Source organism: Vulpes lagopus, chromosome 12, assembly GCF_018345385.1.
Source record: "Vulpes lagopus strain Blue_001 chromosome 12, ASM1834538v1, whole genome shotgun sequence".
NCBI classification, from domain to species: Eukaryota; Metazoa; Chordata; class Mammalia; order Carnivora; family Canidae; genus Vulpes; species Vulpes lagopus.
Genome location: NC_054835.1, coordinates 19,176,748 through 19,201,827, shown reverse-complemented (window position 1 = coordinate 19,201,827; position 25,080 = coordinate 19,176,748). Strand labels below are relative to the sequence as shown.

The 25,080-nt window shown below is 45.1% G+C and overlaps 1 protein-coding gene and 1 non-coding gene across 6 annotated transcripts in view; one reads left to right on the top strand and one right to left on the bottom strand.

The window, feature by feature from the left end:
- The first annotated feature begins 8,413 nt into the window (after nt 1-8,413).
- TRNAK-CUU lies at nt 8,414-8,486 on the top strand. Its single transcript has one exon. It is a non-coding gene; the product is annotated as a tRNA-Lys (tRNA).
- A 6,939-nt stretch (nt 8,487-15,425) lies between these two features.
- The window catches only part of LYRM9 (LYR motif containing 9), a 28,725-nt gene continuing 19,070 nt past the window's right edge, over nt 15,426-25,080 (bottom strand). For 3 of the 5 annotated variants that reach the window (XM_041727107.1, XM_041727105.1, XM_041727108.1), the window contains exons 2-4: nt 19,585-19,728; nt 17,899-17,991; nt 16,962-17,149 (exon numbers count right to left, since the gene is read on the bottom strand). In XM_041727107.1, coding sequence (XP_041583041.1) covers nt 17,105-17,149; nt 17,899-17,991; nt 19,585-19,710 — 264 coding nt within the window. In that variant the 5' untranslated portion in view covers nt 19,711-19,728 and the 3' untranslated portion in view covers nt 16,962-17,104. The other 2 variants (XM_041727109.1, XM_041727106.1) reach the window with 2 other exon arrangements.

Sequence of the window (25,080 nt, the reverse complement as noted above, 5' to 3'; positions counted from 1 at the left end):
ATTCATGAGAGACATAGAGAGAGGCAGACATAGGGAGAGAGAGAATTAGGCTCCCTGTGGGGAGCTTAATGTGGGACTCAATCCCAGAACCCCAGAATCACAACAACGCTCAACCACTGAGCCACTCAGGCTCCCATGAAGACTCTATTCTAAATGGTTCTCCCAATCCTATCTTGCACTACTTCTTTATCCTGCTTTATTTCTTTTCATAGCATGTATCACAATCTGACATATTATATATTTATAGTTTATGTATTTATTGACTGTATATTCCTTCCTTCCTCCAACCACCATCGGAATGTTAACCCCTGGAAAAGCAGGATTTTTTTCTATTTTTTTTTTTATTTTTTAAAACTTTTTTTTTTTAAGATTTTATTTATTTATTCATGAGAGACATAGAGAGAGAGAGAGAGAGAGAGAGGCAGAGACACAGGCAGAGGGAGAAGCAGGCTTCACGCAGGGAGCCTGACTTGGGACTCAATCACGGGTCTCCAGGATCATGCCCTGGGCTGAAGGCGGCCCTAAACCACTGAGCCACCTGGGCTGCCCTTTTTTTCTGTTTTAATCACTAATAGACTCTCAGGACCTAGAAATGTTCCTGCACAGAGTTGATACTTAATAGTCCTTAATCTTAATGAATAAATCCAAATAAGAAATACTAAGTGTCTAGTAGATATCAGGTACAGTGCTAAGCTCTGGAGATACAATGAGGAACACTGCAGGACATGGTCCCTGCCTTCTTGGAGCTCACAGATCAGCAGGAAAGACTGACATTAACTGAATAATCTCAGAAATAAAATGGATAATAGTTTCTGGGCCTTGAAGGAGAAGTACATGGTGCTGGCATGCTTCCAACCTAGTTGTAGAGAATTAGTCATGAAAGGCCCAGGGCAGGGCAGGGTGGGGGGTGGGGTGTTTCCCAAGAGGGGGTGGCGACAAAGCTGAGCCTTGAGGATTAGAAGTGGTTAAATAGGTGAGGAGAGGGGAGGAAAGGCCTTCTAAGCATCTGGCATTCATGTACAAAGATCATGTGAGGGGAAGGAGCTTGGTATGTTTGAGGAACTAAAGAAAGGTGGATGTGCCTGAGGGTAGTGAGGCAAAGAGAGAGAAAGGCAATGAAGCTTGGGGTCATGCAAGGTGGCTGGTAGGAGGTTGCTCTTCACCTCAGAACAAAGGGAAGCCATTAGAGGTTGGTTCCACCTTTTTTTTTTTAAGATTTTATTTATTTATTCATGAGAGACATAGAGAGAGAGAGAGAGAGAGAGGCAGAGACACAGGCAGAGAGAGAAGCAGGCTCCCTGCAGGGAGCCTGATGTGGGGACTCAATCCCAGGATTCTAGCCAAAGGCAGATGCTCAACCACTGAGCCACCCAGGTGCCCCTGGTTCTACCTTTTTAACCACCTGATGCATGGCGAACATAAACACGCGATTAAACACACTTGTGTGTTAAAAAGAACCCTTACACTTTGCCAATGAGAGTGTAAATTGATCCAACTTTTACATAGGGCGAATTTTGCCATATTGGTTCAAAATTATAGGTATTTGCCTTTTCACTCATCAATTCCCTTCCAGGAACTTATCCCACAAATCGACTTGCCCATGCATGAAATGGCATTTGTCTGGGGTTATTCACTGCAGTGTTGTCTATAATAGCAGAAAAATGGAAGCACACCAGATGTCTCTCAACAGAAGATCACAGAAAAGTCGTGATGCCTCCACATGGTGGACTAAAACCAACCATAAAAAAGAATAATGAAGGCTTTTATGCAATTTTTGAAAAAATTCCAAGATTTATTATTAAGTTTTTAAAAATCAAGGTTCAAGAGAGAGTTTATAAATGACTAACATTTATGTGAATTAAAAAAAACAGGCACAGGAAAAAAATATGTACAGTTTTCTGTGCACGGTATTTCTCTGGCAGGAGATATAAGAAATTGGCACTGGTGCTTGCTTCCAGGCCTTGGGTAGGCTAGTGGGTTGGAGGGGGACTTTTATAGTGTACTTCCTGAATTTTCAACCATGGAAATATCTTACCTATTCTAGAACTAAAAAAAATTACATGACAATTATTTATTGATTACATGAATTAGGAAATTAATTTGTTAAATAAATGCCTTCTGGTCAGTACTCCCCTATACTATTAGAGGGAAAGGATTGAGGGAGTCCTGGCCCCCAGCCCACTCCCTGATTCCAGCATGGTCCACAAGGGGAATCCACCAACAGAGGAGTCCTTGGGCCTTGGGAGTGGGTAGTGGGATAAAAATGTTTATTTCATTCATTTGCCATGAGGGGCCCCCCTCTGTACCCCTGAAACCATAGTCTTGTGGCCCCACAGAGTCACATTAATTTGGGGTTTTCTCAAGCTTGTATAATTAGGTTCTTTGCTGAAAAGCTGCACCATTAATCTCTAAAGTGGCAACTGGCCTCCAGAGATGCAATCACCTCTCCACAGGAACTTTTATTGAAAAGCCTGATATTCAGTGCTTTCCTGCATAAGATAAGCAGCACAAAGTGGGTAAGGCCAGAAGGTCTTGAGCTCCCCAACTGCCACAACCCAAAGAGTTGGTCTGTGAGTTCTGATTAAATTCCAGCAGTTGACAGTGCAGGTACATGTCACTGACCACTCAATTTCAACGCCCCAGCTTGATAAGGAAGATGAAAGGGAGACCAATGGGTTCACCTCCAGGAGTTCCCTGTTTCTCTAGGCAGGGGAGGGGGGCTCCAGGTGCTAATGAAGGAAAGCAGCTGTGAGCTCTGCCCTGGAGTCCCCTCTGGCAGGTTAAGATTTGGAGGAGACAAGCCGATCAGGGAGGGGAAGAATCATGGGAGGAGCAACAAGAGAATGAGGACAAGGTGGAATGGGGATCTTGAACTCCCAGTCTCCATTTGTGATGTAGTATGGTAATTTCTCTAACAACCCTACTGAGAGAGGATTACTGTCCTCTGCTCTATCCCATTCTACAGGTGAGGAAGCTGAGGCTCAGAAAGGTACTGTAACTTGCATAAGGTCTCACAATTAGCAAGTGCCCAGGTCAGGATATGAGCCTAGGCCTCTCTGATGCCATACTCTTGCTTTTGGGGCAATTTTAATATATCAGAAGTACCCTCTTTTAAAATCAGAAATGAACTACCTTTAAAGATCTGTGCCATTTGAGGGTGCCGGGGTAACTCGGTTGAGTGTCCAACTCTTGATTTTGTCTCAGGTCATGATCTCAGGGTTGTGGGATTGAGCCCTGTGTTGGGCTCTGTGCTCAGCGGACAGTCTGCTTGTGATTTTCTCTCCCTCTCCCTGTGTCCCTCCCGCCTTGCTTGCACTCTCTCTAAAATAAATAAATAGGGACACCTGGGTGGCTCAGCAGTTGAGCGTCTGCCATTCGCTCAGGGCGTGATCCCCAGTCCCAGGATCAAGTCCCACATCGGGGACTTGCATGGAGGCTCCCTGCATGGTGTCTGCTTCTCCCTCTGCCTGTGTCTCTGCCTCTCTCTGTGTGTCTCTTATGAATAAATAAATAAAATCTTTTTAAAAAATCTTAAAAACAAAAAACCTGTGCTATTTTTCTTTTCAATGTTGCATCTCAAAATGATATTTGACATTTGTATATTATTTCTATTCCCAAAATGAACATGATGAATTCTTCCTTTTTTTTTCTTCTTTCCTTCTCATCATGAGCTGATTAGGGGAATATCAAGTCCTTCTGTTAGTCAAAAAGAGAACAGCCCAATGGCCTGCAGAACAACATGGCTAAGTTTTGTTGTGACTACTGCAACCCATACCTTGACTCTCCATCTGTGAGGAAGATACATTGCAGTGGTAGGACACAAAGAAAATGTGAAAGACTACTACCAGAAATGGATGGGAGAGCAGGCTTAGAGCCTGGTCAGCAAAACAACTGCAGCATTTCAACAAGGAAAGATACCACCTACTCCATTCTTTGCTCTTCCTCCTGAAGGGGAACAATCCTACCTCCTCCTACTCTTTCCAGTCCTCCTTGCCCTGGTATGATGCCAGCATACCAAGGGAAATAAAGGTAATAACAGTTTATCTGCCTTGTCACAATCCATAGGGGTGGATTAGAATGGGTCTTTATGTAAATTAATGTTTGTAAGGTGCTTAGAACAATAACTGGCAGAGTAAGCACAATATAAGTGTTTGCTATTACTATCATCCTCATCTTCATAGTGATCATCTACTACTTAGTAGTATAACCTGCTTAGTATAACACATTCTAACCACCTAATCCAGCTTTCCCAATCCCTTGAGATAAAGTCCCAAATCCATAGCGTAGCTCTGGCTGGGCTCTCCTAGTTCATCTCCTATGACTCACTCTTGTGATCTGAAACACCTGGACTTCCTTTAAGCTTACAAATATGCCAAGTTCTCTAGACCTTGGTCCTGTTGTATTAACCACTGAAATTCATCCTTCCATTCACAGCTGGAATCTTACTTCCTCTTCTTCCTTCCTTGTGTCCATTCCCTACTCTCCCCAACAATATTAGTTTGAGTCTTCCTACCACACTCTCCTCTAGCATCCTTTGCTAATTATCCTAATGGCATATAATTACTTCTCTAATGTCTGTCTTCTCACTAGACGGTAAGCCTCCTGAGAATAGGAGCCATATTTAAAGACGCTGTGGTATCCTCAGTGCCCAACAAAATGCTTTGAATGAGTAGGAGCTCAAAAAACTACCGAATTGCATTAAACTCAACATGGATTGAATCAACATGGATTGAAAATGATGATGACATTGATGACAGTGAAAACAATGACCTTGAAGCTTAATATGCTATTATTTATTAACTATATATGCCATGACCTATTAAAAAGTAGGACCTAGAATCCAATCAATAATAAAAGGATGAAATAATAATAATAATAAAAGGATGAAGAACAGAGGAAACAGATAATAGAATTAATGCTTCTTTATGCGATAGCATCTACTACTATTGCTATCTGGAAAGAAGACAATAAATAAAGCTGAAAGGAAGAGATGGGGGTCCAGGCATCAGGGATCTACCTCAACAAGCAAGTTACTCATTCCTGATTGGTCAATCCAGAGGGTATTTAACTTTGCCCTGTGTGCAAGGATATTGCCTGGTACTTCTGGTGATGTCATTTGAGGACTTTTAAGAATGTTCTTGCCAATCCAAACAAATCTGAAATGACCACCAAGGGAAGTAAAGGTAATAACAGCTTATCTGCCTTGTCACAATGACCATTTCTGTCTACCAAGACCCAAGGTTCAACTCACTTCCAGTCAATAAGGACCTACCCAATCCCTCTCTCTGCCCACAACAGCTCACCAAGTAACTTCAGTTTCCATTATGAGCACTGGAGGGCTTGCCTCACAGGATCCATTAGGGCTTATTCATTCCTCTCAATTTTTAATACCAAGAGCTTTTGGGTCGCCTGGGTGGCTCAGCGATTGGGTGTCTGCCTTTGGCTCAGGGCGTGATCCTGAGATCCAGGATTGAGTCCCATGTCTGGCTCCTTGCATGGAGCCTGCTCCTCCCTCTGCCTATGTCTCTGCCTCTCTCTCTGTGTCTCTCATGAATGGGTAAAGTCTTAAAAAAAAAAAAAAAAAAACAAGAGCTTTCCCCCCCCATGGATTAGGGGCAAAAGGCTCTCCTGACACTTCACTTAATGGAAAGTGAGAACCAAATGAGATAATGATCTATGATGGCTCTTTGAAAAACAAACAAACAAACAAACAAAAAATTACATTCAAAGGTCAAAATTTCATTTTGTTAATAATAGTGATTGTTTCTTGCTCTTTCCAATTAATTTTTTCTTTCCTATTTTTAGAAAATAAAAATTGCTGCTTCCTTCTCAGGAGCATGAGAATGCTATTTAATGGCTGTTTAGGGCAGCCCTGGTGGCGCAGCGGTTTGGTGCCACCTGGGGTGTGATCCTGGAGACCCGGGATCGGGTCCAGCATCAGGCTCCCTGCATGGAACCTGCTTCTGCCTCTCTCTCTCTGTGTCTATGAATAAATAAATAAAATCTTTAAAAAAATAAAAATAAATGGCTGTTTATTATGAATGCCCCCCAAATTTCTTCTTTTGCACATCCCTTTTGGATTAGAAATTCCTCAGAGGATTGGCTGATGGAATGGCCTTTTTGGTCTGACTCAGTGTGGATGATGAAGTTGAGTGACTAATCATCCTGACATGGACACGTAACTTTCTACACCTGCATTTCTGCCTTCTGCTTCCCTGATCTAGCCCTCTCCCCGCAAATTTTTCCTGAGTTCATCTGCAGTGTCAGGAAAGGGGTTTCAGCACTCCATAATCTCTATCAACCTGCTCTAAAACTGCCTTATGTAAACATACAGTTTATAAAAAGCAGTACGATGGCTTTCCAAATGCAGCTTCAGACCACCCCTTAGCTGGTCCCTTTCCAACCAGATTGCTCTTCCGTGCCTATCAGGGAACTATTGAGAATGCAGGGGATCCCTGGGTGGCTCAGTGGTTTAGCGCCTGCCTTTGGCCCAGGGCGCGATCCTGGAGTGCCAGGATTGAGTCCTGTGTCGGGCTCCCTCCATGGAGCCTGCTTCTCCCTCCTCCTGTGTGTGTCTCTGCCTCTCTCTCTCTCTATGTCTATCATCAATCAATCAATCTTTAAAAAAAAAAAGAGAGAGAGAGAGAGAATGCACAGCCACCACTACAACTTGTAGCAGCCACCACATGGCTGAGTAACCCAGTTCAAGTGGGCAAAACTTGACTGAGTGTTGGAATCACACAGACCCAGTGTCCATTCTGGCTTGATCATTAATGTCTGTGAAAGCCTAGACCAATCCTTCACTTCTCTGAGTCGCAGTGTCCTCATCAGCAAATGGGAACAATGTCTCCTCCCACAGTTGCTGCCAGTAGTATACCAAGTACCTAGTTCCATATCAAGTGCCCACTAAATATATGTAGAAAGGGTAAATATTGAACAAGTGCAAAAAAGGTTCTAGAGAGGGTGGTATTCTTAGGAAGAGATCAGCGTTACCCATGGATAGAAGTCAAGAAAGGCTTTGTAAAGGAGACTTAAAGGAGCCTTGAAAGAGAGGTGAGGTGTTTGGCAGATAGGCCAAGGGGAGGGCACACCAGGCAGGGGACTTGGAGCCCAAAACACTGGGCCCATGTGGGCAGATAACATGATGCAGCTGGAGCAAAGTAAGAGGAGGGAGGGAGCCCTGGGGTAGGAGCCCAGGACCAGGAAAGAGCTAGATCAGAAGGGCTTTGCAGGGTTGAATTGTCAAGTTGTAGGGGATGTAACTGGCCCACAGCATAGCCAGATTCTTGTCAGTAAGAGCCCTGTCAGGATAAATGAATTACAATAGTGATTGGAAAATGTAAGATTGAATATCATATATTCAGACCCCACAACATAAGGGTCTTTGAGCTAATGGAGATCTTTGCACCATCTGAAAAGTAATTCCTAATCAGAGGGGACGGCAGAACAATGAGAATATGGGGGATAATGATGAGGCTGGTTTAGGAGAACTGAATCCCCAGTTGCCTCTTTCCATACTGGTGCACTAATGACTCTGTGAATTTTGTAAGTACCATCTGGTCCCAGAGGCTTGGCTGGCAAGTCAAGTCACAAGTCATAAATAACAACCTGGATATGCTCTCTATTCAACCCTTACTGTGTTCTTACTACACACAGGGCATTGCTTTTGACCTCGGAGGCTCCAAGATGATCAAGACACAGTTTCTGTCCCCAGAAATGTAATTTCAGGGCCCAGCCCAAACTGGTACCCACAGGCAGTGCTCAAAGATGGGCACAGGTTGACTGAGGCTGGGCAGGGCCCCAGAAAACCCTAAGGTGGGTAACTATACTCTTGGAGAAAGAGAGGAGCATGGGCCCCCAGAGGGTCTTCTTCACTATCCTGATGCCTAAAGGGTTTTCCTCTGGTATTAGGCCCATGCTTCATCTTATCCGTTCTGAGGTGGCTGTCTTTTAAATAAACATGGAGGTTTTTTTTTTCATGAAGACATATTTGACAAATTCAGAAAAATAGAAGGAAGAAAAAATTACCCACAACTTCACTACCACTATTCATACTTCAGGGACTCTCTCCAGGTTGGTTTTCTCTACACAGGCAAGTTTGTCTGATTGTTTCTTTGTTAAATGAACACACGGTACATGCAATTTGTGTACTACTTTTTCTTGGGAGCATCACATCATAGGCATTTTTCTTTTCATTAAAAATTCTTTAGGGAGGGGGATCCCTGGGTGGCTCAGCAGTTTAGCGCCTGCCTTTGGCCCAGGGCGCAGTCCTGGAGTCCCGGGATCGAGTCTTGCATCAGGCTCCCGGCATGGAGCCTGCTTCTCACTCTGCCTGTGTCTCTGCCTCTCTCTCTCTCTCTATGTCTATCATGAATAAATAAATAAATAAATCTTTAAAAAAAATTCTTGGGGAGCCTGGCTGGCTCAGTTGGTAGAGCATGTGACTCTTAATCTCAAGGTCATGAGTTCAAGGCTCATGTTGGGTGTAAAGTTTACTATTTAAATATATATATATATATATATATATATATATATATATATATATATATATATATTTAATGGTCATCCCTTTAAGAGCCTATGCCACTGATCACATGGCTGTGTCAGAGACCACTTGGACTGGTTTCTCTCAGTTTTTTCTTCTCAGTTACGATGGAAGGTTTTCGGGATATATTAAAATGAGTTTGTTCCCTCTGATCAGTGTAAGAATATGGAGAGAAGTCAGTCTGCAAGCCCAAGTTCACCCCAACCACCAGTGCCAAGAGACTACATGCAATTAACAAGCACAGCAACTACATTTATTGAGTGCTAGCTGTGTACCAGGCTCTAGCTAAGTATGTTCCATGCAATAGCTCATTGGATCCTCACAACCACACAGGGAGACAGCTATGATTTTCATCTCTCTTACACAAATGACAAAATTGAGGCTTACTGAGGTTAAGTAACTTCTCCCAAAGTCACTTAGCTATTAGCCCATTCTCTACAGCATCAGCCTCTTTTTCTGGATTGTGGTGGCCATATATGAGTCAGAGAGACACCTCAGTTCAGTGCTTTTGGCCACAGAAAACACCAAAAAGACTCTAGTGCTCTCCAACCCTTTTCATTCCCTGGCATACATAGAGAGTGGCAATGTCAGTAGGCACACTGGAATGACGGGTTGAGGTTGCATCAGGCAGAGGTGACAAGCTGAGGGCATTCCAGTTAAAAACTTAAACTATTTGTAATGCAAAGTCACTTCATTTCCCCAGGTCCTTTTGTGCCTCTGAGACTTCTAAGAGGGGGTGAGAATAAAATATTTTTCAAGTATAACTTAATGGCAACTGGTTATCATCTCTTTGCACCTTTGGGAGAGCAGCCTTCAACCAATAGAAACAACTTAACTTGGGACGTATATGTTCTTGAGATGTGACCTTGGACTGTCTTAGCCTCTCTTGGGTTTATTCTCTGAAGAAAGGTGAGAACCACCCCACAGGATTACAAGCTGAGGGCAGGGGGGTAAAGAAGGAGAAGCCCAGTAGAAAAATTCAATTTCAGACACCACTGAAGGGAAAAGATAATTGTTCCTTTCAACCGAAACTAATAAAAAAGGTGAGTTTTCTAGAAATTGGTGATAGTTTAAATGGTACCTTCCAGATACACTGAGATTTATTTGGTTTTCTCCTGGCATTTGATTTCTTCTTGGTACTTCTTTTTTTAAAGACTTTATATGTTTATTCATGAGAGACACAAAGAGAGAGAGGCAGAGACACAGGCAGAGGGAGAAGCAGGCTCCATACAGGGAGCCCGACGTCTCGATTCTGGCTCTCCAGGATCAGCCTTGGGCTGAAGGCGGTGCTAAACCGTTGAGCCACCCAGGCTGCCCACTCTTCTTGGTAGTTTTATTAAGCTAAAATTCACTTACCATACAACTCACACATTTAAAGTGTACAATTCAGTATACACTTTATTATTTTTTAAAATTGTTTTATTTATTTATTCATAGAGACAGAGAGAGAGACAGAGAGAGAAGCAGAGACACAGGCAGAGGGAGAAGCAGGCTCCATGCAGGGAGCCCAGCTTGGGACTCGATCCGGGTCCCCAGGATCACACCCCTGGCCCCAAGCAGTGCTAAACCACTCCGCCACCAGAGCTGCCCTATTTTTTTTTTTTTTTTAAGTAGACTCCACACCCAGTGTGGAGCCCAACACGGGGCTTGAACTTGGATCCTGAGATTAAGACATGCGCTAAGATCATGAATCAGACACTTAACCAACTGAGCCACCTAGGCGCCCCCAATTCAGTCATTTTTAAGGTATTCAGAGTTGTACAGCCATCACCCCAATCTAATTTTAAACTGTTTTCATTATTCCAAGAAGAAACCCTGTACCAATTGGCAGTCATTCCCATTCCTGCCAACACCTGCCCCTCTCAGCCCTGGGCTAATTTACTTCTTGTCTCCGTAGATCCTCCTACCGCGATATTTCATATAAATGGAATCGTACAATATATCCTTGTCTTTTTGTGACTGGCTTCTTACACTTAGTACAGCGTTTTATTTTTTTATTTTATTTTTTTATTTATTTAATCATAGAGACAGAGAGAGAGAGAAGCAGAGACACAGGCAGAGGGAGAAGCAGGCTCCACGCAGGAAGCCCGATGTGGGACTCGATCCGGGGACCCCAGGATGATGCCCTAGGCTGCAGGCGGCGCTAAACCCCTGCGCCACCAGAGCTGCCCTAGTACAGCGTTTTAAAGGTTCATCTGTTTTGCAAGGTGTATCAGTACTTCATGTTTTTTATTACAAAATAATATTTTACTGTATGACTATGTTATATTTTATTCATTCATTCATCAGTTGATGGACATTGGGTTGTTTGCCTTTTTGTGTGTGTGTGGCTATTATAAATAAAGCTATGAACATTTGTGTACAAGTTTTTTCTGTGAACATATGTCATTCCCCTTGGATATATACATGGAATTGCTGGGTCATATGGTAACTCTATGTTTAACGTTTTGAGAAACTTCCAAACAGTTTTCCAAAGCAGCTGCACCATTTTGCATTCCCACCAGCAGTGCATAAGGGTTGTGAGTTTCCTCAAGCAGTGGTTTCTGACATAGCCAAGTATACAAGGGAAAGACCTAGCATCCGAAGCCAGAGAGAGCATGAAATCAACACTGCAGCCAAGGCGAAGAACAGGATGAGAATGTTCATTTACCTTCATGCCTGGGGGCTACAAGCTGAGGCGGACATGGCAAGTTGGCCCCTTGGACCTCTTCTCTTGGACCTCTTCTCTCTCCAGTTTGATTATAAAGATTTATGGTAATAGAAAGGTGACAATGTCAGAAAAAAAAAAGTGTTTTCGAAGTGATTCGCCATTTTCCAGCCAGACTTATTAGCAACAAATGTTATGTATTTGTGTGTAAATGTGGGCTAATGTCTATAAATAGGAAAATTTTAGGGAAAAAAACTTTTTCCCTAAAAAACGGTATAAAAGAGACTTCTGGATTCCCATGGGTCTTCATGAGTGCCTAAAATGAAATCTCTCCACACATTTCCAGAAACCTTTCAGATCAATAGGGGGAGCATATTAAACCACCTTAATCTCACCTAGATGGAGATATAGATGGAATTTTTGATACATAAGAGGTGCTCAGTATCTGAGGAATGAATGAATGAATGGCAACATTGCAGAGGAAATGAAACTATGAAGGATGATTAACATGATAGAGGACAGATCTAACCAGTTTCTCAGTCACTATTTCGGCAGAAAAATGGTGTTCCATGAATAAAAAGCAGTTCGTTTAGCTCACATCTCAAATAATTGTGTGCTTTCCTCCAGACAACTGTCCTGCTTGTATGTGCAATACAGGTGATTTATGTGTGCTTTTTAGCTCATCGTACAGAATAGTTTTATACTCAAGGTTTGATTTAACAAAATTAGTAATTTTGCCATTCCATCAGGGACATTCATGAGTAAGCTGGTGGTGATAAGCCCTATCTTGATTCATGCTTAGGTACTAGCAGTTTTACTCATCATTGCTTTTGCACCATCAGTGTAAATGTTTGCAGAGTGGGAACGACGAAGTCTTAGTATTATTATGAAAGTAGTTTTGACTTTGAGGATCCTATGAGGGTGCTTGGGGGGATTCCCAAGAAGCCATGGACCACACTTGAAAATCACTGCTCTTGGGGATCCCTGAGTGGCTCAACGGTTTGGACCCTGCCTTCGGCCCAGGGTGTGATCCTGGAATCCTGGGATCAAGTCCCACATTGGGCTCCTTGCATGGAGCCTGCTTCTTCCTCTGCCTGTCTCCGTCTCTCTCTCTCTCTCTCTGTTTCTCATGAATAAATAAATAAAATCTTAAAAAAAAAAAAGAAAATCATTGCTCTAGATATAATCTGAGTAAAGAAGATACAAGGAGGATTTTCACCTACCTTCTTCTTGATACCATGTCTTTCTTAATTTGGTCTAAGATTGCATTCCTTTTTCAAGAAACCAGTGTCATCTGATTGGTTTGCATTCAGTGGTTAACATGAAAAAAATCTTGGAAGATGCGATGCTAGGGGGAGCAAAGAATATCTTCATAGCCATAATGCCCAAGCTCAGTCTTGACAGAGAAAAGATGTTTTTTAGGTTAATAAGGTAAGCTAAGAAGGGCACTGCAGACAGGAGGAGAGCATGGGCAAATACACATGGAATGAACAGGTTGGGAATGCTGGGAGAGTGAGGAATCTATGTGCAAGGTGCAAGGTTGTCAGACAACATCAAGGACAGGGTGGGAGTGAGGTCAGCATTGGGGGTAGGAAACCCACATCAATTTGGCAATGGGATATGTAAGACTGCTAATTAGAGGTGCCTGCTTTGGGTTTGTGGCTAAAATTGGCAGGCATAGGGACTAGTGGGCTCAACCAATCTCAAAGTTATGAACTGTCATCAGTTTCAGAGGTCTAATGAAGCTCGTCTCGTGCAACCATTGTTCAAAGCCCAAAGAGAATGAGGTAGCTCCCAGACGTTGGTGGGAAGACAGTCGCTGTCTCCAGACATGCTATGACTTCATGGTATTGGCAGCACCCAGCAGCAGCTAAGAGATAGAGGTAGAGGTAGCACTTAACCTGCTAAGGCACAATTCTTGAACTTTTGGTGTTTCCCTTGAACTACAATCACCCATCCCGTTGTTAACAAGGTCATTCCCTCACACTGAATCTGCCAAATTTCATCCCATCATTCAACAAAGGTAGTTTGTTTTGTTTTGCCCTGAGTATTCATATTAATCCCCATCTACTAGGGAAGCAAGATGGACAGATGGACAGATTCATTTCAGGAAGTTGGGAGGAAGTTTGGGTCTTAATTCTTGACAACCTTTGCTTTGGGAGAAATCTTTTCTCTGCCTCAAAACAAACTTCCTGGAGGATGTCTGTGGGAGGTACCCAGGCCTGCCCACCATACAATGAGGGTAAATGTTCCCACCTCCAAGTCAACCCCTGAGCATCAGTGATAAGGAGAGTTCCCCCACCCCCCACGCACAACCAGTACTTGGCCAAGAAATAATCACCATCTCCCAGCCTCCACCATTATTAAAAAACAATAAAAATCTAAATGAAAGAGAGACATCCATTTGCCTAGTATTATCATTCTTCCATTCAACAAAATATGTTGAACTCACTACTTGGAGAGCAGGCATACAGCTGGCCCAGAGGATTCTGGGTGCATGCTCCCTGCCCTCAAGGGGCTCACTCTCTGGTAGGGGAGTTACTTCTGTGAAGACATGATGACATAACTATCTCTTTGATCCATGATTTCTCAACCACATCAAATAGCATGGGAGTTCCTAAGCAAGTGGTGTGGTTTTGTACTTTGCTTAAACTGTCTCTGCCTGTAAGGCCCCTCCACCCCCAGCCCCACCCCCAAGCTATTGAAGACCACACACCCATGTTCCTCTTCTCCGCCAGCAGGTTTCTCACCTGTCCTAGATTCCAACCGGAAGAGAGGAGAAGCCACAACCTTAAATCAGGTTCTGGAATTCTATTTTTACCTTCAACTGGACCTTTCATTAATGACTTGAGACTGTTTTGTGACTCAAAGGCAACCATATCTATGGGCTTTTTTAACCTAAGACTGGCCCCCAAATTTTGAGGGCTGAGCCAGTTTTAATCTGGGAAGAGGGGAAGTATGGAAATCTCCAGAAAAAATATAAAGAAATAATGAGAGGGGGAAAAAAACTCTAATGATAACATTCTAGAAGCCACATTTATTCAACCTCCCAGCTACCCATATCTATCCATACCTTAGACTGGGAGTGCCTTCGTGTTTAGCACAGGGCTGTGCAGAAAGCCAGTGATCAGTTAAGATGGGCATAGGCACAGGGGAGGGAAATGAAACTGTTGTTTCCTGAAGACCCCCGGTCGACGGCCGGCCAGCGCGTCCGCCTAAGCCAATGCCGACCCAATACAGATTGGAATTCCTACAGGTACAGTACAGTTTAGAGCTCTCAGAAAATATGCGTGCCAAAGGTGGAAAAAGTTGAGTGAGTGCACTCACCACGCGTGAAACCCTCCAGATGGGGTCCTGGAGGTTTCTTGGATCCCGGACGAGCCCCCAAATGTTGTGCCCAAGATCACGAATGCGAGAAACCGCCAAGGAGCCGACACCGATGCAATCACACGAGGGTTTATTACAAGCCCGAGCCTGGGTCCAAGTATACCCGACGCTGCGCTACTTGGACCCAGGCTCGGGCTTGTAATAAACCCTCATGTGATTGCATCGGTGTCGGCTCCTTGGCAGTTTCTCGGATTCGCGATCTTGGGCACAACAGAAACTAGATAACAGAACAAGGCAACTGTACCCCGGAGCAACTGCAGGATGTGCAGCCTGGTCCAGTAAGGAAAATGAGGATGACAGAGAAGGAACTCACCCAGTCCCAGCACTATCAAGTGACAGAGCTGGGACCTAAACTCAGATCTGTCTGGCTCTAGAGCTCACACTAAATGAGCCTTTAGCTCAATAAGCCTTCTCCTCTTTCTCTGGCTTGGAGGCTACTTTGTAACCCTTCATCTATATGCATTTAAGAGCTGGGGCCCTGGGTAACTGAGAGCCTACCAGAACACAGGATCCATGCAGGGATCAAGACACATTCCTGTCTACCAAAGGATGCCCCTCGCCCCGATTTCAAAAGGGCTAAACCACAGGGAGAGTGGGGCTGGTTCAGCTGTGCCACTGGCCAGAAAGCCCTTTGCTTCCCCCACCCTGGACGGGCAAATCTGCCCTCAACAACTGTTGTCTGGTGGTGGGACCAGTGTCTGGTCATCCCCTCTGAAGAACAGTCCCTTCCTGGGCAGCTTTCTATAGGCTTGTCTCTAAATCTTCAATATCTAGTATGACAGCACACAGTAGGTGGCAACATGTGTTTGCGAAAATGAATGAGCATAACGTTCAAGACACCAGAGCTTTCAAAAACTGATATATTTACTTCATTACTTGCTGATCAGTGAAGTGCATACAGATGTCTCTGAGTAACTTTAAGTCATATAATTCATGGCAGGTCACAAACATGCTGGCTCATCCCTCTGGCTGAGAGTCCTTGGAGATACTCAAGTCCTAGTGCGACTTTTCTGCTTTTGGCTGCTCCTCTGCTCTGGTCCCCACCCCCCCTTCCTGGCTGCTTTCCCTCCCTCTGCTGCTCCTCTTTCCCTCCCAAATCTGCGGCGTTTGATACATTCAGACAGACCTCGTTTAGTAGCTTGGTGACATTGAAAAGGGACTCAAACTGCCTGTGCTTCCATCTCCCCATCTGCAAAGCAGGGCTTCCTCGCTGTGGTAACTGACCACAGCCATGCAGGCAGCTCCCTGAGCCAGCTTCTGTATGAAGCCCCTCGCACGCATGAGAGCTCCATAGTCCTCACTCCCACCCTGGCAGGTAGGTGTGGGCACTACTCCACAGGAGATGGGGAAACCAAGGCTAAGTAGGCCAGGTAAGTTCCCAAAAGCAACTCCTATGGAATTGGGACACGATCCAGTCTGTCTCTCCACAGGGTTTCAGGCTCACCATAACCCACAGGAACGCTTGCTCCCGACCTCCATTTTTCCTCCCAAGATGGTGGCAAAGAAGGGAAGGGCCAGCAGAACAGACTGCAGGTTCACAAGAGGTCTGTGTGCTTTAGCATCTGCTGTAGCTGCTCTGCCTTTCTTCCTTGTTCCATGCAGCCTGCATTTCACCAATTCATGGTCACAAGAAACTCCATAAAGGCAAGGACTGGACTTCAAAGAAGGACTTCCCACCAAGCCTAGAGGAGTGGCTGCTTGATGGACTGCTGGGCATGGTGGGACCCTGAAGTTCAGGGACACCAAGCAGGGCATGACAAGATCACAAACAACCTGGGCCCGATGAGGAACGTGCCAGAGAGATTCATGGAGCACCGCAGTCCAGAGGAAGGAGTGGTGGAGGATGGCGCTCCCGGGGAGGACATTTACTTGCATTACCATGTATCACATCCTGCATGAAGCTCTTCAACATCATCATATTTAATCTTCACAAGGAGGAATCTGAGCTCAAAGGCAAGACCCTTGAAAAGTTGCAGAACTGACATTCAAATCCAGACCTGACTGGTTCGAAAACCCACACCCTGTCCTCTCAGCACAGCCTGAGGGGATGCCCACTCTGGGTCTCAAAGGACAACATCCAGAATAAATGCATCACCTTCAGAGCAAAGTGACAAAACACAGTATCCCCAAGTCCACACGGCAACTGGCCAGAAAAGCAAATGTAAAGGATGCTGGGGAAAACAAACATGGCAAGAAGAGCCAGGTGAGCAATAGTCAGCTTCTCCTACTCCTGATTTCCTGCTCTAGGCCAACAGGCCAATGCATATTCCAAAAGTGCCGCTGCTGAGTAGTTCTGTAAGCGAGGTCTCTCAACGTCAATGTCTTCAGGGCAACTCGTTCTCTAGGCCCTAGAGCCTCAGTTTTGTTTTTTATACTGTAAGACAGAGATCATTAGAAGTGGGTGAGGGAAGCCAGTGGGGGAGGGAGGACCCAGAAAGTCCCGGGAACCATGTTCTTGCAGGTGTTAGCTGCTTCCTGCAGGGGCTTCTCAGAGGTAGCAGGGCAGGCACCAGACAGTCAGATCTCTAGCTGGCACTGGGACCCCCTTTCTTCTTTAATGGAAAAGGAATCTGACAGGGCAAGAGGGTGCACATACGACAGACACGGGAGCATCAGAAGGGAACACAGGCATGTCATCCTATTCTTTAAGCCGAATCTTAGTTCAAAGGTTCAAAGGAAAAAAAAAAATCTCAGATAGAGGAGGACCCTCAGAAGCCATTCAACCCAATCATTGACTTTTAAAAATGAACCCCGGACCTCACATCTGGAGATTCTGATTCAGAAGGATGGAGGGTGGGGCATGCTCCACCCAGCTGTCTAGGTTGTTCTAACACCAATGGATAAGGACAAGCAAATTAGTCTGTATTTCTGATCCTTCCCTTCCTCTACCAAAATAGATACTTGAATGTTTCCTCAAGAACCCTGCTTCAGTATGAAGAACCCTGGAAATGGGGAGCTCACTACACTCCAAGACAGCTTCCCTGTCTGAGGTACCACAAGGCTGCTGCTAGTTCTGGCACTATAGCTTCCAGAAAGCCCTTTCTCTTCCTTCTTTCTGCTACCCAATCTCAGCTTCTTCAGCACTGTTTGCTTTTAGGGACTGAGAACTCCCCACCCCTGCAGAAAACAGACACAACCAGAAGGGCATCTGCCACCATGTCTGGGCTTCTGGAGGAGAGGAGCAGCTGGCTGGTGACACCAGGTGCCTCTGTAGCACTGGTTGGGCTCAAGCGTGGGGCAGGGGTGACCCCTGGTGGCCATGGAGATTACAGCTGTCAATCCCCTAGCTGGCAGGTGGAGCTGGGACCCAAGCACTTACTTTGTTCATGATCCAGTCTGCATCTTCTATGGCTCTTTGAATAATCTGCTGGATTCTCTCAGGATTGTCTTCATCTGAATGAACCCGGAAACTCTAGAAGTTTAAGCATAAAAAAAGATACAAGGCAAAATTCACAGGACCAGCATCTTCAGAGCCCCAATCATAGGCCAGATACACTGTGGCTACTTTCCACTCAGCACGGTTCTTACCCCTCGAGAGACAGAACAATACCACCTACAGATGAGGATACAGAGGCCTGGATCCCCTAACTGGCCACTGTGCATAGCGCCAGCATTCAAATCCTGGTCCATTCAACTACACAGGCTGTCCTCATGCCAGCAGAGCAGCTACAAAATGGAAGACTGGTCCCCAAGTTACCCCAAATCAAGCTGGGCCCAAAGATTATCAGGCAGCAGGAGTCCAAGGGAACTTTCATATCTCAGTTTAATTTGCTCCTCTGAGGGAGCTGTTTGCACCAGGCTGCACAATAGGAAGGAACAGGGCTTCTCCAGGCCCATGCTGGAAGGCCAAGTAGACGGTGGGCAGTGGAGGTAGTGACTGGAAACTCTAGCCAGGCCCGATGCTGAGCAATTTGGTGCCCTTTGACCAGATGTTCACCCTTGAGAAGGAACGTGAGATTCGGGCTCATTGGTGTGGCACCCAGAGCCCTTCACAAGGGTACCTGGCACCTCCTCTGTCCCCTCACTCTCAACCCCACAGGTCCTAGTTGTCTTTAGGAGCACCTCAAATGCTCACTCTCAGAAGTCCTCCCTGATGCCCTCAGACAGCTAGCTGCTCCCTCCTCCATGTTTTCACAGCCTGTCTATTGCTACACTTTTTTTTTTCCTTTCCACATTATATTTGTATTCATTTTAGTTTTTTATTTGGAAATAATTTCTCATCTACAGAAAAGTTGCAAGAATATGAACGAATTGGCTACTAGAATCACCAATTGTGAACATCTTACCATATTTGCTTTATCATTCTCTCTTTATGTGAGTTTGTACTCAATTATCTGGGAGCATTTAGAAGTTGCAGACATCATGCCCTTGACCCCCAAATGCTTCAGTGTTTTAATGAGGAGATGACATAACCCATTAATACAATACTATCATCTCATCTGCAGCCCATATTCAATTTCATGAATGTCTCCAACAATGTACTTTTTAATAACTTTTTTTCTGGTCCAGAATCCAATGCACTCATTACATTTAGCAGTCACACTTCTTTACTCCTCTTGAAAGCAGAGCAGGGCTGCCTTTCTCTGTGCTTCATGACACTGACATGTTGGATGAGCAGAGGCCAACTATGTGAGAGATGATCCCTCCATCTGGATTTACCTGATGTTTTTTCATGAGTATATTCAGGCTGTGCATTATTGGCAGGTATGCTTGTCAAAATGATGTTTTGTCCTATACTCTATTTTAACTATCCATTTAGCTGCCTTATTTGAGTCCTGGCACCAAGCTGGTGGCTAGATCACATATCTTCTGTCTTCTGAGCAGAAATCAGAGAGAGGAGTGGGGCTGTGGTTTTTGGTGGCCTTTTACCAGACTGCCATCCCTCCCCTCCACCACCACCCAAAACATTATCCTGCCCTCTGCCCCCACCCCTGGTCCCCAACGCTGAGGCAGGCCCCCTATTATAGGGTACCCCCACTCCTAGCCCTGTATACCCTGCTCCCACCTGCCTGACAGCATGCTTGTAATGCTCCTGGATGCCCTTGGTTGGCAGCTGCCGGCAACAGCGCAGCAGGTACCGGTAGAGCTGCAGTGGCCTCTGGACCAGCTCTGCTCCTGGGAGTGGGGCCATCTGCAAGACCCTCTGTCCCTGGAAAACACAAAGAATTACTTCTAAGGCAGCGAGCCAATCCTTGGCCCTGACCCCCACAACTCTGCGAGGCATGTCAAATACAAGGTGGAGGCCAGGTCCCCTTTGTGCTACACCCCACACAGCACAGACCCCGGGCTCGGTAGGGCAGTCAGTCCTGCAGAAGTCTCAGTCCAGAGCTGGCCTGCCAGGACCAAAGACAAGATGCACAGTCTCATCCTGGCACCAACTTCCGGTGGTGGGTGAGGAGGTGTCAGGGACCCGCAGACTAGGGGAGACAGGCAGGAAGACCCTGCACTGTAAGACAGAGAAACCAGCTGACTACCCACAGCAGAGGAGAACCACCAGAGGTCTGGCTCCACCTCTCCCTAGACCCGGCCCATCCGAGCCCTGCATCCACGGGGTTGCAGGGATTGGGGGCGGGGGGTTACAGATGGGCATGTGATGGAAGTGGTCCAATCAGGGCACATCGCTCCACCTCTGCAGGGGTCACAGGAAGGCCTCGTTCTTTCCCTCTAGACTTGCCCCTCAGGCGATTTCCTCCTCTCTCATCTTGCCTCCTCTGGAAGCCTGAGACTGGAGCCACACAGCAGCAGGTGGTGCTAATAGTATGCGCGGAATCAAGTCTGAAGAATTCACTGGAACCCTACAACTATCCACCTGAAGGCAGTCCCACCTCTAGACTTTTCAGTGACCTGAGCCAATTAATACCCTTTGCCAAAGCAACTTGGGTTTGTTTTTTTGTCATTAGCAACCCAAAGAGTCCTAACTGATGGACATGGCTCCAGCTTTAAGGAAGAGTGCAAACAGGGCAAGGCCCCTACAGTTCTGCCACGAATATCAGCCTGCTAGTCTGACAACTGTACTAAAGGCCCCCCCAAAAAAAATCCAGAGGGGAACCCCATACAATGGGGGCAAAGACCTTCCAGGGCCACCACAGAGGACATAACACCAAAATTCCCTACCTGATGGGCAGACTCCACTGGCAGGCTTCCCCAAACTATATAAAGTGCTAATCAAATATTGTAAAATGCTAGTCGTGTAACAGATGGTTACCATCTGCAGTCTTCAAAATTAACATTTGGAAAGAGCACAACTTTGTTTCGGTAGATAAAAACCCAAGCAATACTTAGAAACCAACCCAGCAAGTATGGGCGGGAGATTATTTTCAGCTCAATTATAATACTTAGTCATTCTCAGTAATAAGTAGCAGAGAATGCATGTGTGGGTCCACTCAGAAGAGTTAAACCAAAAATGTTTTAATTTAATTTAATTTAAAGTGTGGGTTTGCTATTAAGGGGCAATGAACTTCACAGCATCCTTGCTAAAATTGTAGTCAAACTCTGCCACCACTAATGATTGCTTGGCATATCCTACTCTTTGCACTTGACTTTAGCCCCTCCTAGGCTCCTCTGTGAAGGCACCTCTGTCTTCCCAGGCAACCAAACCAAAAGCATCACCAAGCCAACCCAGACTCCTCTTCCATGTCACTAAGTCCTATCAAATTCTACCTCTGAATGCCCCTCAAATCTGTACCCCCCCATTCCCTCTGCACATCCTTGCTTCAGACTTATCAGAGCTCCCATAGACAACTACCAGAATTCCTAGCAGGTCTCCTTATCTTCCAATCTATTCATCACTCAACAGCCAATGAATCCTTCCAAAACTAAATCTCAGCATGGCATGTTTCCCTAAAACCCCAGATCTGATATCCACCCCTACCCTTGTAATTCATGACAACTTTCCCAAAATATAGGAAAAATATGAAATTATTTTAAGCAGTATATGGACCAATGTCTCTTTATTATAATGATTTTATATTTATTTTCATGTATAATGAAAAAAAATCCCAGAATTTCATACATATTGTGGCTTAAACAGTTTTTAAAAGGAATGGGCATAAAACTGATATTTTTAAATGTATCAAGCAAATAAGAATGCAGTTGAAATGTGTATATGACATAAATCATGAAAGTGGTACTAAAGTTTGGACAGCACTGGCCTTTGGAACAAAGTCTATACTCCTTCCTCCAAGGCCCATGCCTACCCCTCATCACATCTCCCACCATTCACCTCAGAGTCCAAGCAACCAGAGCTCTGAGTGGCACACTCCATGACAGCCTGTGTATGTATACATATATATAACATATATATGTTATATTCCTATACATATATTATTTATAAGGAATTGGCTCACATGATTATTAAATCTGGCAAGTTTGAAATGTGCAGAACAGATGTCCCAGTTGGAGTCAATGTTAAACCAGGGAAAGCCAATGTCCCAGGCTGAAGGCCATCAGCCAGGAGAATCCTCTCTCACTTGGGGGACAGTCAGACTGTTGTTCTATTCGGGACTTCAAGTGTTTGGATAGGCCCACCCACATTAGGGAGGGCAATCTGCTTTACTCAGTCTTCTGATGTAGATGTTAATCTCATCCAGGGGTTCCTGGGTGGCACAGTAAGTTAGGCATCTGAGTCTTGGTTTTGGCTCTGGTCCTGATCTCAGGGTTGTGAGAAAGAGCCCCAGGTTGGACTCAGTGCTCAGTGTGGAGTCTGCTTAAAAGATTCTCTCTCAGGGCAGCTCTGGTGGCTCAACCGTTTAGCACTGCCTTCAGCCCAGGGTGTGATCCTGGAGACCCAGGATCGAGTCCCAAGTCAGGCTCCCTGCATGGAGCCTGCTTCTCCCTCTGCCTGTGTCTCTGCCTCTGTCTCTCATAAATAAATAAATAAAATCTTTAAAAAAAAATTATTTCTCTCTCCCTCCACCCCTCACTCCTACTCTTACTCTCAAATTAATTAATTAATTAATTAAAAATAAATAAATGTTAACCTCATTCAAAAACAGACTCCCATACACACCCAGAATAATGTCTAGCCAACATCTGAGCACCCCGTGGCCCAGTCAAGTCGACACACAAACCTAACCATGACAGTAGATGTTTAATATTCATGTGACCAATGAATCCTCCCACTCTTGCCTACAATCTGCTTCCTGCAGGTCTGATCCTTCAACACTCAACTGTTAGGTCTGGCACCGCCTCCTGAAAGTCTTCAGTGATCCACCATCCTTGCCACCGTGTTCAACAGGAGACCTATGGGTACCTCAAACACCCCTTGTGAACCCCCCATCACTCTAGTTTAGGCTTCATCATCTGTTACCTGCATTACTGGGAGGGTATTTACCTGCCCTCAGCCTCCTTCCAGCCATGTTCCATGGCCACCACAATGCCTTGTCTAATGCCCAACTAAAAATCTTTCCACAGCTGGACAAGACAGGATATTGTGAATTATTTTCAATTATTAATTTTCTGAGGTAGAATAACAATGTGTTGTGTGGGAGAACGTCATTCTTCAGAGATGCAAGTGGAAGGAAGCATTTAGAGGTGATGTTTCATCAAGTCTGCAACTCACTTTCCCATGGTTCCACAAAAAGAGAAAAAACGGGGTGAGAAAGATAAGGCAAATGTAGTGAAATGTTAAGATTGTGTTTAGATGGCAGGAAAAAGGGTAGACATTGTGCTGTTATTTCAACTTTTATATATTTTGAAATTTTTTGTGACAAAGTTATTTTAGAAAAAAACCCTTGCATGGCTTTCCCAATTACCTAGGGGATCATATTAAACTTACTAGGCTATACCAACTCCTAAAGCCTTACTTACCCACCAGATCCATCCCTCATCATTCCTCCACCTGCCAGGCACATTGATATACCACCTACGGTTCCTTTAGTAATAATAACAAATAATAAGCACTTACAATTATTACTCCAGCAGCCTTACTAAATGTGTATCATGTGAGAGACACGATTCTAAATGATCACATGAATTAACTTATTTTGATTTTCACAATTCTTTTTTTTTAAGATTTTATTTATTTATTCATGAAAGATACAGCAAGGGAGATAGAGAGGCAGAGACATAGGCAGAGGGAGAAGCAGGCTCCAAGCAGGAAGCCTGATGTGGGACTCGATCCTGGAACTCCAGGATCATGTCCTGAGCCAAAGACAGATGCTCAAACGCTGAGCCACCCAGGCGACCCTTCACAATTAATTCTACAAGAAGGTACCATTATGTTCTCCTTTTATAGATAAAGAAATGGAGGCAAAAAGAAGGCAAGAAGTTTGTCCAAGGTCACATAGCTGTAAGTGCAGAAGCCAGGATTTCCACCTGGGAACTCTGGCTCCAGGGTCCAGGTGGGTGCTATTCTTCCTAACTGCACCCCCTTTCCCAATTTATTTTTAAGGGATGACTTCTTCCCGTTGAGTCTAGCCTCCTGAGACTGTTGTCCGTGGCTCCATCTCTCCTGGGCTACAAGAGACCAAGTGAGTACTTCCCACCTCTGGAAATGGGTTCTCGAGCAGGGTTACAAAGAGCCTGAAATGGGACACCTGGGTGGCTCAGCAATTGAGTGTCTGCCTTCAGCCCAGGGAGTGGTCCTGGAGTCCTGGAATCAAATCCTGAATCGGGCTTCCTGCATGGAGCCTGCTTCTCCCTCTGCCTGTGTCTCTCTCTCTCTCTCTCTCTCTTTCTCTCTCATGAATAAATAAATGAAATACTTTTGAAAAAAGAGAGAGCCTGAAAATGAGTTCATGCACCCCAGCAATGGAGCGTCCTGATCAGCCTCTTCCTGCTCTAAACTGTCCTTGTAGCTCCTGCCTTCTGGTCTTCCAGAAACGTCTAGGTTTCTGCCCAGTTCTCCAGCCTTCTCCCTTGATTCTGTGTGTCCCTAATACTCTTCCAGGAATTTCTTTTTGGTTAAGTCTTTCTATCCCCACTTACTCCCTGCACAGAACTAGACTTTCTCGCTGATCTGTTGGCCCACAGCCTGTGGGGCCTGCTTAGGTCAGCAGGAATCGCCCCGGGCTCCAAACATTTGCCTCCCCATCCTCCCCACCGGCCGCATGAAACTCCCATGAGGGCAGGGACTGTGTCACATTCCTCCATCTCTGTCCTCTCAGTACCAGCACCGTACAGCCTGGTACCAAGCACATTCTTCCATCAATACTTGCTGGCTGATGAACCTCAGAATCTAGGCCCTAAGTAGTCTTGCTCATCACCTCTGGCAGCAACACTCTCCCTTTATCACCCATCTATGCCAAGCCTTTCTGGTCACCTCAGCTTCCTTCCAGCTCACCTGCTGGAACTCCCTCCAGGCAACTGATGCCTCCAGCCTCATACAGCCTGGAGAGACCATCAGGCCAGAATATCCTCAAATCCCCTCCTCCATGAAATTTATCCTTGCCTGAGAGCTGACTGATGTGCTAAGCATGGTGCTAGACATTTTTACATCAACGCTCTGACAAAAAGAATTATCCCATTTTGCAGCTGTGGAAACTGAGCTGATCATGAACAC